The following is a 14,414-nucleotide window of genomic DNA, read 5'->3' as shown; positions in this document are numbered from 1 at the left end:
AATAATTAACATATTCGTTATTTATAGTTCAAATAAGTACCTATAGCTATAAAAAAAATAGTTTTCTGTACACATTTTTTAGATTTTATGGTTCCAATATGAACTGCTAATGAGGAATATCGTAATAAATTTTCAAGAATTTCTATTCAATATATATAGCATTTTAAATTTTTTACTATTAATCGAAATGTATAATAAAAAAAAACTAAAAAAATTGAAAATTTCTCATGTCTATAAACAAGTCAAAAACAATTAAAAAAATTATAATTTTATAAAAATTATAATATAAACATTTGGTGAAAATTTTTAGTATCTATTGTCATTTTTTTTTTCAATATACAGTAATTATTTTACAGTTAAATATTGAATGTCGTAAATATTTGAACTTGAAAAGCTCATAAAAAAACTTTCTAATAGAATTTTTTCACATAATATATAGCTTGTACAACTAATAAAAGCTTTTTATTAAATTTTTTAAATCGTAGGTATACGAATAACATTTGTTATGAAGTTCTAACTAAATTACTAATTTTCGCGATATTTATGAATTTCGTTAATATTTTAATTTTATAAATGTTTATAAAAAAGTATTGCGACTATAGATTTTCAAAAGTTTTTAAAAAAGTATTGCGACTATAGATTTTCAAAAGTTTTTAAATTATAAATTGGTAACTTAAGAGGAGCTTATTTGTATTAAAATTTTTATGCCAATCGATAACTTAAAAATAGATGAAATAATTTGAACATTTTATCGTAAATAAAAAAAAACGATAATGTACCTAAACATATTGTATCAATTAACTACGGTTATAGCTTTTGAGTAACATCAAAAAATAAAAATTTCAAGTTTCTGCAGTTATTTCTTTTGGTTTATAATAAAATAAAAAAGAATATTTTTGAAAATTGGAATTGCGTAAGAATTTCTGTTTTTCCTTAATTTTTTGTTTGTTTTTCAAGATTATAAAAATTATTACCTACTTGGAATTTTTAATTCTGATCTCACTAAAATACAAACTAAATCCAAAATAACTCCTATTTTTGAAAATCAAACGACTTTAATAACAAATTATTGTGTACTCGCCCCTCTACAAAAAAAAACACATCATGATAAAATCAATACATTCATCGTTCTGCTGAGAATCTAAAATCAATAAGATAGAATAGTATCACTAATATATATTTAGAGTGTATTTTAAACATTGAGTTTTAATACATACAGTTAGTATAAATTTGGATCTAAATAATGTGAAGGTTGTGTTTTTTGTAAAAATGATTGAAAAAAATATTCTTTTTATTTATCTAACGATTAATGAGAATCTTTTGTGCAATACTATCTTATTATTTAATTTAATGTTAATAAAATATAAAATTGTATTAATTTTCTTGTAACAGCATAATTTTATGATGTTATGATTTATTATCTTTTATCGTTGTATTTTGAAAATAATTATTAAAAACGTTTATTCTATAAGTAATAGTTGGATTTAATCAATCATTATTGAAAAAAATTAAATTTAATGATTTCATTTTTATACAATGTTTATTCATAATAATTTTGTTCATATTTAATATTTATTAGTGATGGGTCGAACCCTGATTTTTTTAAATCAAAACGAATTTTAACTGAACTTTAAATTTTTTTTCGAATTCAAACTGAACTGAACCGAACCGAACCGAACCTAGAACCTAGTGTACATAGTACCTAATCTACTTACCTACAAATTAAATCAACTATAATTATTAATTACTATTGTATTTTAAGTTTTCGTATTATAAATAACATTATTATTATAGATGATACATGACGTGCCCGTTACCGTTTATAAATTTCTATCGCCAATAGTCTAATTATTTCTAAATAATCATTATCAATTTGTATTTTTTTTTTAAATAACTTTTGAAGAATTGTATAATTATTTGACCATTGAACTATCGTGGCCAGTATGTCTGGTTCGACAAATATTTTCAAGTTCGATTTTTGAACAGTAAAAGATGCTTGATAGTTCGGTTCGATTCATGTCAAGTTCGATTTGAGATTCTAACAGTTTGATCTATCACTAAAATTTATTATTTATATTATTTATTTTTTTGTAATTCAACTAGTTGACTACGAGTGATAGGTACACGTATGACACGAAATAATCAAGTTTAATTTGTAAAAAAATATTCTTATACCTATAATAAGTATTAGAGTTGGGAACCAAATTGAAAGTTTTTTATTAACAAATTCTTAATGAAATCAACAAGAAACCATACAAGATTATTGTCATATTATTTCATTATTTCTGTTATGATGAAATTGATAATAATTACCAATACCTTTAAATATATATTAATAATTACATATACTTACCTTATAGTAATACCTACGGTGGCATGTCTGGATGAGTGGGGGGGGGGGGTGTCTTTTTTAATATTACTATTGAATAATATATTTATTGTGTGATTTTTGTATTGGTAGGTACACGCCAAAATTATTATCTAGTAAAATAAATGCATTTGGAATACGTATTAGTAAAAATATTGACTCTTCCTCTTGAAAAAATGTTTAGGAACGCCCCTGAATAACTATATAAGTTTTAATTATTGATATAACATTATTGTGAATTTGTTATCATGTGCCTATAATGTATTATTCAATTATTGCATAATATAACATATAACGTTTTAAAAAGTTGACATATGAATGAAAAAGTGCTCTAGTTAATACAACACAAAACATATTATTCAAAATATTAACAAAACAATAACAAATATGGCTCTGTTCGTGATAAACTGTAGATCGTTACTCCAATGAGTCCAATGTTGTTTATATGTTATGAGTGATGGCCATGAATTTACCGTATAACTTTAATATTATCTTCATTGAGATAAAACCATAGGCTATTTTTACAGTTGTCATGTATAAGTCGTTCTTTATCATTATAATATCGAATTAATATTTAATAAGCGATGCCGTTAGGTATAAACATTGTCCGTTAATCGCACTCCATACGCACGCAATGGAAATTATATGTTATTTGTATTGTAGATCAGACATAATTCAAAGTGGCCAATAAAAAATAAATAAAATAATATTGCTCCAAATCCCCAATGTTTGGGCCGACAAAATAAATACGATTAATTTATGTGTTAGGAAACATACATATAAAAGATAAACGACTCAATGTGGAAATAGAAAGAATTATGTACTATAGTCAGATACGAACATCACACAATGCCACATTGCAAGAAACAACAGTCATAACATTATAAATAATATTTTATAATATTTTAACTTGTAATATAATTAATGTCTTACTTAAGACATTAGCTTTTATTTGTGATTTATATTACAACAATTGACAAAAAAAAAAAATGTTAAGCTATTTAAGCAATGTGTGATTAAAATAAAATACATACGATATTAATATTTAATTTATGATTTAATAATAATATTATGTTTATAAATGACTTTTAATCTATATAATATGTTTTTATAAATAAAAATGATGGTATTTTTCTTTTTCGTATCCTTTAGGCATAGAAGTATAATGATTTTTATTATATATACTTATTACGTATTTAATATTAATCACAAAATACACATTTAAAAATGCAATAATGACTATTATGCCGTGTTGCTTAAGCAATCATTATACATTGAATGAATCGATAAAAAGGCAATAACGGTTCTAACATAACTTAGTGGCCCATGGTTAGTCTTTTAAATTTAAGCGAGTCATTAAATTAATAAATTCTATTTATACAACTCAGCAATAGTCTATACTCTAGTCAGTATAGACTCTATAGCTATAAAATAATAAATAACAGTTCACTCACTGAGTTTCGACGGAGGCTAATGTGGTTCTACATTGTCCATTTTGGAAAATAACAATATCCACGATCTGTTGTATTAGCACTTTGATTTTTTTTACCATTTTGTTGCTACTATTTCGTATACATAACGTCACTTGAACGTTTTCACCATGTGTGTAAACCTGAATTAGAACGCAACAAAAATGTTTAAATATAATTGTTATAATATGTTATAGGTACATATTCCATTTGAACGCGATTGAAAGAACTTAATTCCTATATTTATTATATAAATAGTGATAAGTTATAGCATAAGTATACCTATAATAAAAAAAAAAAAACTAAACAGATTGATTACTTGTGTAATTTTTCAATTATAAGGGTTGGTTATTTGACACCAATTAAATGTATTCCCAATATATAAAAGTATAAAACGCACAGCTGCAGCTGCAATGTGTAATATATTTATATAATACGATGTTGAGTAAATCGTCTAGTATTGTGCGTGGGTGATGGGTGATTTAAACTTCAGTTTAAATTGTAAATGAGAAAACTACAAGATAAACAAATAAACAATGGTGGTAGTTATATGTTGTGATTTAACATACATAAATAATTAACACGTTTTTTTACATTATCAACTAATAAAAATGACGAAATAACAACAAAATTAGGGTTAATAGCTTTAAATTATCTAATTTATTTCTATACATTATGTTATGTGTTTTAGGTATATTGGATAATAAAATATGGTAACTTTAATCTGTAATGTCTAGAGATAAACGAAATGAACTATTTGTCTAATTTTACGAAAATTCCAGTTTTTGGAATAATGATGAACTGATGATATCATTTGTCAAACACCAAATTTGTTGAAAAATGTGGAGTTCATTACATCATCGTATGTAAAAGTGTATCAAAGTTAACGGGAGTCACATACTCACATTGAACAATTTAGAGCACTAGAGCAGAGCCCAATACGAAATGATACGTTAAAAATTTAAAGTGGGACTCCAGACCCTCTAATATATTTAATCGCCCTACGTCTATGTCCTTGAAATAATATTCTAAAATAATAAAATGTAAAAAAAAAATGTTTTCCTGTAAGCTTTGTATTGAACGAATTGTCGACATTTTTTACTTATATAAAAATGCATATTGTGTTCAGTATAATGGCATGTGAAAACCTAAAACCTCGAAAACAAAAATATGTAACCAATATACTGCAACGACAACGATATTGCTACAGGAATAACAGCAACGAAGAAAACAACGACGACGATAAAAACAACATAAAGTGCCTATAGAGCGTCATCATCATATAATAATTATAATAATATATCTGTTGCCGAACGGAACAGCTATAATACCTGAACTCGCACAATGAACCAATTACAAGCCGACGTTAATAGCTGTTTGTTCGAGTTTTCTCTTACACCGCGGTGGTACCTAACGTCGCACGAATATCATAACACAATAATATTAATACGTTAATACCTAATGCAATATTTTAATGATGAAGTATGCATCGGTGGCACGCATCTACGTGTGGTTATATATTGTATACGTACGCATTACTCTAAATATTATTATTATTGTTAGGTACTATTTTGTGTACGCGCATTTTATTATCAATGTTTGTACCGCCGTTCCGGTTTACTATAGTGCCAATACAATCTTTACGGCTATCGGGCTATTACACGCGTATTTTATAGAACGGGTATGCTAAAGGGCGAGAACGTGCTCAGTGTAAAAAATCTACGTTATTATGTGTACAATGATTCGTCAAGTGTGTGCTAATCACCCCCTCTCCCCAAAAATCCTTTAGCAATAAACTTAACCGCTCTATTTTTAAATATTTTGATTTTGCTATTTTTTACCAATTAAAAAGTATATCCTTCGTGGTAAAAATTTCATTTTTTTATGAAGAGGATCTATAGTTATTGTAAAATATGATATGATTTTGTTAAAAATTTTACTTCTTTAAATGCCTATAAAGAATAATTGTGTATATTTTTTGGATGTTTTAGTTCCAATATAAAAAGATATAATTATGACTTATAAGGAATATTATATTATATTATATTTTCAAACTTTAGTTGTAAAAATTAAAAATTTTTATACCGTTTTTACTACAAAATACTTGTAATTTCAAAAAACTTTGTAATAGGTACCAAAAAAATTGTGTATATATTTTTAATGATTTTGTACAGATATGAGAATATCTTATGTGAAGTATTAAATATTCAAGTATTTTGACCCATCGAATATTTTTTAACATTAAAAAAATCTTAAGTTTCAGTTGTCTATATTTAGCTTGAAAAATTCAAAGTAAGTTTTGAAAATTATACCATGTATACTGTGTAGAATAGGTAAATATAAACAGTTGGTGAAAATGTCATGTTTCTGCAGTTATTTGTTTTTGATTCACAACAAAATAAAGAAGAGCATTTAGTCGAAAACTGGTTTATTATGAAAATTCCCATTTTCCCTTAATACTTTGTATTTTTCTCAATTATAAAAAAAAAAACTGGACATTTTTAAGTATAACCTGTTTCATATAAAAATAAGATCCAATTTCCTATATCACCCTCAAAATTTAAAATCGAACATTTTATGAACTATTCGTACTTATCGTGTGTATTGTACACAATACATAAAAAAACACTCATCATCAATATAAAATCAATATAATATGTTTATCGCTCTGCTCAGAATTTAAATATTTACATAATATTATCTTTATTATTTAACATTAAAATAATGAAAATTACATATTCTCTAACATTTGAAAAGTTAAATAAATGACGATTTGGCCGTGGAATGTTTTTTTTATTAGCTGAATGAATGTTCCACGTTAACCGACGTCATTGTGGTATACTTAATTTTAACTGTATCAGAAGGTGTAAACTTGAAATGTATTTTGTGAAGTTTTTTTTTATAACATTTGCAATAAGAACTTTTCCGTCGCTTTTAAAAGATTCATTTGGAAATTAGTTTAAGTACCAACGTAGCGGTCTTGTTATTAAATGATCTTGAAAAATTAACTTTAAATTGGAAAGATTAACAAAAATAAACCAAAAACAACACGAATTCGACGGTTAAAGAAAAAGCAAAAATAACGATGACGTGAATAATATTGTTTTGATCGATATATGAGTTGTCGTCGTTGTCGACGGTAAACTGAAGCGAAATATGCGGCAAGTGGCAACGACGATAAATGATCATTAAATTACATCTAGATAAAGCCGTCGTTATAACCGTTGTTATCATTTATTGTCAAAACCATAGAAACTTTTGTTTATAAGATAGTTTAAACAGTCTTTATATAAAATTTAATTAAAATAATTTAGGAAAGATGTAAGATATCCCTAATATTTCCAAAATTTACACTTGATTTTGTTATTACTTACATATAATTATATAAATATAAAATTAAGCATTGTTATTATTGTAATAGTAAGCCTAACGGCATGCGTACGCATACCTGTTTGTCGAGTACAGCTTCCAATTCCAGTTGGCCGGGACTGAACATGAAGTCTTTGCGGACGATAGTGCAAGGATGTCTACTTAAGGGACGCATAACCGGAGCAAACTGGATTTTACGGATACGCATCGCCACAAAACTCCTACAGTGAAAAAAAAAAATAAAATAAAACCACAACTGTTTCTCCAACACGTTTCGACCTCATTTAAATCGGCGAAGGTCGTCAACGAAATAAAAAGTCGCGTATCAAAATATATATCTTACACCGACGTGTTTTCCGTCGACGTTTATTTAACACTACTATTATCATCATTATTATTTATAACTGTTGTATAAAATCTTTACTCTCAGTACCTACTCATAATCATTATTTAAATTATTTATACATATAATCTCCACAATCTAAGTAGCGTGCAATAAGTATAAGTTTATGTCAAAAACTTTTCAATTTTCTACTTTAATGAGTTTATCTGCGTAGTAAGAAATACGTTTCCTATTAAATGCTTGCATAAGTGCAATGCAATTAAAAGAAATATTAGCGTAGACAAATAATATTAGTGTTAATTTTCCTTTTAAATAATGTAAAATATTAAAAACGATTGGTTTACCAATTACGTTGTCTTTTTATAATATGAAATGTGTTTAGTATTAATTTTATATTCTTAGGGAAAAAAATAATTTTGTGATAATAAACTTGCAGTACGTATAGCTATTACAATTGTATTTCCGTTGAACTGTATTATTTAATAGTTTAATACCACATATATTTCTCATTTGATTAAAAGATTGATATACGTATTAATTATTAAACTAATGAATTTTCCACCAAAAAGACAACCTTTATACACTTTAAAATATAATCGAATACAAACAATTATTTTTGAGGTACCTAGTTCTTCTACTATTAATTTAAAAAATGCATTTTATATTAGGTACACAATCGTTAATAATATTAAAAAATAATATATCATGTATAGAATATGAAAAAAAAAACTAATAAGATATTTAAACTAAAAAATGTAGATTACTTTGAACGGTTATGATCAGTTTCAGATTCACCGGCAAATATTTTCACATAGTACTGGACACCACATGCATCAGCTAAATTCGTTGTCCCATCTTGCAAAACTACCGACGCAGGTGCATTCTCAGGAATTTTAAAACGAAATGGCGTGGCATTACTCCCTAATTTAGATATTAAACAATCCTACAAAAAATTAATAACAATTAGTCATTTACATCATACAAAATCTAATACTATACAAAGATATTTTTTATAAGGTATTATAATTATATAGCTTATTTATTATATAACTATAATAGTTTCGTATTAAATTTTCAAGCATTTCTACCTGGAAAATATTTTTAATCAAAAATTATAAAAACAAAAAAACTAAAAAAACGTTCTATGTATTAATTTTTATAAATATGTTATTATGATATTGTTAAAAGTTATTAAAACATATTGACTTTGATTTGAATCTAATATAAAAAGTTAAAAATCGCTTACATTAGTTATATTAAATGATATCAATATACTCTCTATTAATACCTAAATAGGTAGGTTATATAAAATATTGTGAAATAGAAAAATTTATAAATTTTATCCTAGCATTATATTTTGTTATTAAAAATATTTTCAAAAAAGAATATATTTACCTGAATTTTGGTCAACTTGACTGGGTTGTCGGTATCAAGAGGAGGATATATTTGTGCCGATGCCAAGTACATGTCTTTTTGAAAACGCAATCCCATCACTTCATCCTCTTTCCGACCGTACCGAAAGCTGCATACTATTTGACCAAATATTTTGCCGCTTTTCAAATAAGAATTGTCCAACATGACAACGCCATCTAAGAAAAATTACATTATATTATATATACTATGTATAATGTAAAATATATGTTTGTATATTGATGTAGATATTTTTATTTATATTTTAATACAAAGCCTGTTTAAATAGTATTAGGTATTAAATTAAAATATTTATTTAATAAAATCAAAACGAATGAATCTAAATTTAAGTATTTAACTTTTATACAGTAAGCAAATAAAATACAAGTATTTTTTTTTATATTGCTCAAAATTAAATTTAAATGCATGACGAGTCATAAAATTCTAAGATGATTGTTGAAAAATTCAATAATTTTAATCGAAACTTTTACTCGTTGTCATTTAGTCAATTTTGGTTTTAGAACTATAGTAAAAAGGACCAAATTGACTTAAAAAATGTTGGTCTGTCCAAATCTGTTGTTAAAAGTAAGTGTTGCTGTTTAAAATAATGCAAGTTGTGTTGCGCATGCGCACAATAAAATAGTTAAAAATTTGAAAACTATCGAAAAATGAGTATTTAGGCATTTCCTATCTCCTCCCGAAAACCGCATATCAATCCGATGTCACTTGACAGAATAATTTAGTGTTACCTTTAAAAGAGATCACGCTGTGTATAATATAATATGTATAATATGTCTTATCCGTGTAAATTTAAAAAAATACAATTTAATACATAATACAGTATTATATATTAAAAAATATATTTTTTATATTAGTTTACCCACCTACCTATAGGTATTTATATATTTAAAAAAAATAATTATGATTAAAATAATTTTATGGTTGAAAACAGAGATACAAATTACAATTAGAAACAAATATTCAATTTTACATTTCTATAATACTCTAATTTTGTACATAATTAGGTATTTAAGTTATTATCAATTAAATATTTACTTTAGTTTTATTATTATTTTTATTAAAATTTACTTTAAAAATGACGTTGTATGATTAAAAAATATATTTTTAGCTGTTTACAATTACAAATTTACCACTGCCTATAAACTAAAATATAAATTTTAATTACATATATTCTACAATTCTGTAGTTTCAAAGTGAAGCTTGAAATGTATTGTTATCATGTAAATTAGGCTAGGTAGAAGGTACCCATATTATCGATCATTATTTTTTTAATTTTAATTATGTACAACTATTAAGAACTATTATTTATACATGAATATTTATTAAATAATGAACATTTATCATAATTTAATCTCTGACATATAGATAGGTATTAAATAAAAGAACGGACTGTGGATATAAACAGACGTTGTAGGGTAGTTTGACAATCAATTATTATAATTTATACAATAATTCATCGCAATGTGGTACTTGGTTACTAGGTGTAGACTGTAGGTACTAAGTGTAATAGTAATGTCATAGTTCATAGGGCTTAGTAAATAGTAAGCTTACACTTTAAAATGTTATTCAACAGAATTTAGCAGTTAAAATTTTAAAAAGATTTAATTTTTATTTCATTTGTAGATAAAAAAAATTAAAAACGGTATATATTTTAAAGTTATCTAGATAATTTTATTATTTATTGAATTGTCTAATTTGTTTCATTCTAAAAATTATGTAACAATATACATTATTTACATATATACAATATATACATTTATTCTGGTTTATAGTAGGGGGTAATTCACGGTGGAGCTAACAGTCGAGCGTTTACAAGGATGAAGTAAATCACATTATAATATTATAAATATATTTTATGTTGTGTGGTTTATTTTGTTTATTAAATATGTGTGTGTTTTTTTAATGAGTACTGAGTAGCTATATAATTTTAATATTTTTGTTTAATGTTGGTACCTACTTATTTATTATATAAATTATGTAATAAAAAAAATAAAATATCAATGCATACACACTTTTTAAATTTAAATTTTTTATTTAATTAATAAATACTATTGTCTAACCATTATATATAGATGATCTTATTTAGACAACTATTTAGTTATCTATGCCTAACACCTAGTATAAATCTAGAATTTATACTGAAAGGAATAAAACAATGACCTATTCTGAGATCAATCAAATATTTATTAAAATTGTAATTTTTAGAAGTCATATATTCAGTGTTTCTATTTTATAAAGATAATTTAGTGAGAAATTAGAAATTAAAATTAAAAATGTCATACAATTATGAACGGAAAAAATGAATAAATTGTTGAAATATACAGCAAAATATGGTTAATAACTAGGTAGATACTATAATTAGATTTTAAAAATGGATGATAGTCAATATTCGTTGAAAATTATAATATGTCTATAAATCATTTATTATGTGTGGAAATTTAAATCTCTTTAACATTATCAACAATTTTACATAGATAGTAAAGTTGTAATAGTGTAGAGAGAAAGATTTTTTATTCTTGAATCGTTTTTACAATTCTATCCCCGTAATAATGCAATACTCAATAAACTGTATGTATATCAATAACTGCATCAAACATTTTTAGTAAATACATTATACAAACGTATATTGAAAATAACACATAACTTTTAATGTTATAATATTAATTTTTGTTTTATTGTAATACTTATAAAATAATATAATTCTCCTTATTTAATAAGAAACAAAATATAAATTGAATTGTCTTCAATGTGTATCCTACATTAATTACATTTAATTGAAAAGTGAATAATGTACTTAAATTTGAGAAATAAATTACCATTACTGTAAAAGTACCAACCTTTACTCTTTTTAGCCAAGAAGTGTAACGGTCCAAATATGCAAAACACATATTATTTTTTAATACATATTGTTTTATTATTCCGTTTAAATTTAAAAGTTAAAGCTTCTATAATTAATATATCTTATAGCTCAATAAATATATGAATAATTAATTGTAAAGAAAAATATACTACACTGATGGATTCAATAATACTATTCATTTCAAACTAATAAGATTAATAATTATATAGTCTTCTAAATTTGAATGCTTTTAAGTCTTAGTTCACTTGGCAAGTATAATATGAATAAAATCGAGTGACTTTATGTACTTGAAGCATTGCAAAGAAAGTACAAATTTATTAAATAATGAACACCCTACAATAGGTATTAACCAAATATCCTAAATGCACAATTTTTTTATTAACGTAAAGTTGTGTAATTTGTTATGAATTTATCATTGAGTAATTTATTAAAAGGTTATATAATAAATCATCATGTTGATAAAGTATGAACTGAAATTCGTAAGCGTTTTATATTTAAATAATTTATTAATGTATATAAAGAGTTACTTACTATTTAAAAAAAATATATTTAAATGAAAAAAAACTGTATGCTTTTACTGATATTTAACTTTGCATATACCTGATATACCTAATATGAAATAAATAAAAAATCATATTATAATGTTTTACTATATTATATAATACTATGTTTGGTGGGTCCAGAGACGGATTTACACAATTGCCGCCACTAGGCAAATTTTATTTCGCCACTCCATTAAACTTATTAACGAGAAAACATAATTTTTAAGTACTTATTTAACAAAACTACTAAAAAAATAAATACGATACTAAACAATAACTTATGTTAATAAACTGTTCTAATCAAGTAAATAGTACCAATACAATATTTTTATTAAAATATAATATATCACCATGTTTTTGAATAAATTTGCTCTACCAATTAAATATTATTATTATATAGATATAATTAAGCTCCTTCAAAAAACTAACGTGTTCAATAAAATTTAAATTATATTATTATAAAAAACAATAGCAAGTAATCAAACTTAAAAATGCATTCTTTTTATTATACAACATACAAATAATAAGAAAAAATAATGCAAAAAAATAAACTATTTAATTTGTTTACGTCTTGCTTTTAGTACGTACGAATATATTATACAAAAATATTCACAGTGACTGGTTTATAATTAGATTATCGTTCCAATATGAACCGATCGTCACCCAATCGATAATTTATTTGGACGTTTATAGTTTATTGTTATGTATTATGAAATAAAGAAGAAATGTTAATTATATTAACAAGAATAATATATTATATTTAAATATTAAACATTTTTATTTGCCATCCTTCAAAGTAATCACCTTACATTAGAAAATCAAAAAAAACCTAGTATTCCTAATAAAATATTGGCCTAAAATTGCCGCCCTAGGCAACTGCCTACTTTGCCTGACTTTAAATCCACCACTGTGTGAGTCGCATTATATATATTAACTACAAGTCCGTCCAATTTCAAATACCAGCTACTGTCTGTCTGCTTATTGATAAAATTAATATTTAGATAGCTTAATATGGTTAATATAATAAATAAAATAATTGACTAAGCGTGATCACTCCAATTTTCCTTTTTTATTGATATAAATAATATATAACTACATATTATACCTACATAAATAATAGGTTTAGAAAACATTCGGTTCTTGGACGTTTCAAAAATTATTGTAATTAATATTAATTTGTTGACGTTTAATAATTTAAAAAAAATGTTCTTTTATAATAAGTTGGCACACTGTTATAATATATCTATACTAAAATAATATTATATTAAATCGATCTTAAATTTTATTTACAATATTTATTATTTGGAGCTATTATTTTTAGTAGGTTTTAAATTGTAATATGTTCTAATTTAGGTAATACCGTACTAATTTGAATTTAAATTTATAGTTGTATTACAGTTGTATAGTAAAAAAAGATAGGTTTTCATTTGAATAAAAATAAATTTGTATCACCACAAGATACTTCTTCAATGGTAAAAAGAATCTAAATACACACTATCTACATATTTAATAATACCTAGGGTCTTTATTTATTAATTAAAAATTGAAAATTAATTATTAAAGGATGATAGGAGGTTGAGCAGCATGCTTGATGAAACATTCTGTATTCAGTATCATCGAAACGTGTATAATGTATATACATACCGACGGGGTCGATGAATGTTATATGATCAACAATGTTACGTTTGCTCAAGTATAGAATTATTTTGCCATCAGGCGAAGATTTTTTGAAAACATTAAAATTCAACACCATTATTACTGATGTTCGGAGAACTAATTGCACAAGACGAAAGAACGACTTCTAAAACGCAACTAATAGGTTAAATAATAAATATGATCAGGTGTGTTTTAAAACGACACTATTAAGGTTTCTCTGTACAGCTGGGTTAAGCTTGTTAAGCCGTGTACACTACTATTTTTGTTATTAAATTAAATTTAAAACTGAACTATAGGTACGTCTCTGTTTTAATTTTCAATGTCAAAGGAAACCCTGTTTTTGGACATTACAAATATATATAGTACATATATATGA

General features: G+C 24.6%; 1 protein-coding gene across 1 annotated transcript in view; it reads right to left on the bottom strand.

Moving 5' to 3' along the window:
- LOC113555822 (arrestin homolog) overlaps positions 1-14,175 on the bottom strand; it is a 38,899-nt gene extending 24,724 nt beyond the window's left edge. Inside the window, exons 1-5 of the mRNA XM_026960374.1 lie at positions 14,027-14,175; positions 8,945-9,138; positions 8,314-8,492; positions 7,286-7,427; positions 3,823-3,980 (exon numbers count right to left, since the gene is read on the bottom strand). Coding sequence (XP_026816175.1) covers positions 3,823-3,980; positions 7,286-7,427; positions 8,314-8,492; positions 8,945-9,138; positions 14,027-14,135 — 782 coding nt within the window. The 5' untranslated portion in view covers positions 14,136-14,175. The remainder of the gene's footprint in view (positions 1-3,822; positions 3,981-7,285; positions 7,428-8,313; positions 8,493-8,944; positions 9,139-14,026) is intronic.
- Between the last annotated feature and the right edge of the window lie 239 nt (positions 14,176-14,414).

Source organism: Rhopalosiphum maidis, chromosome 3 (genome assembly GCF_003676215.2).
Source record: "Rhopalosiphum maidis isolate BTI-1 chromosome 3, ASM367621v3, whole genome shotgun sequence".
Taxonomy (NCBI): domain Eukaryota; kingdom Metazoa; phylum Arthropoda; class Insecta; order Hemiptera; family Aphididae; genus Rhopalosiphum; species Rhopalosiphum maidis.
This window is presented reverse-complemented; position numbering and strand designations above follow the sequence as displayed.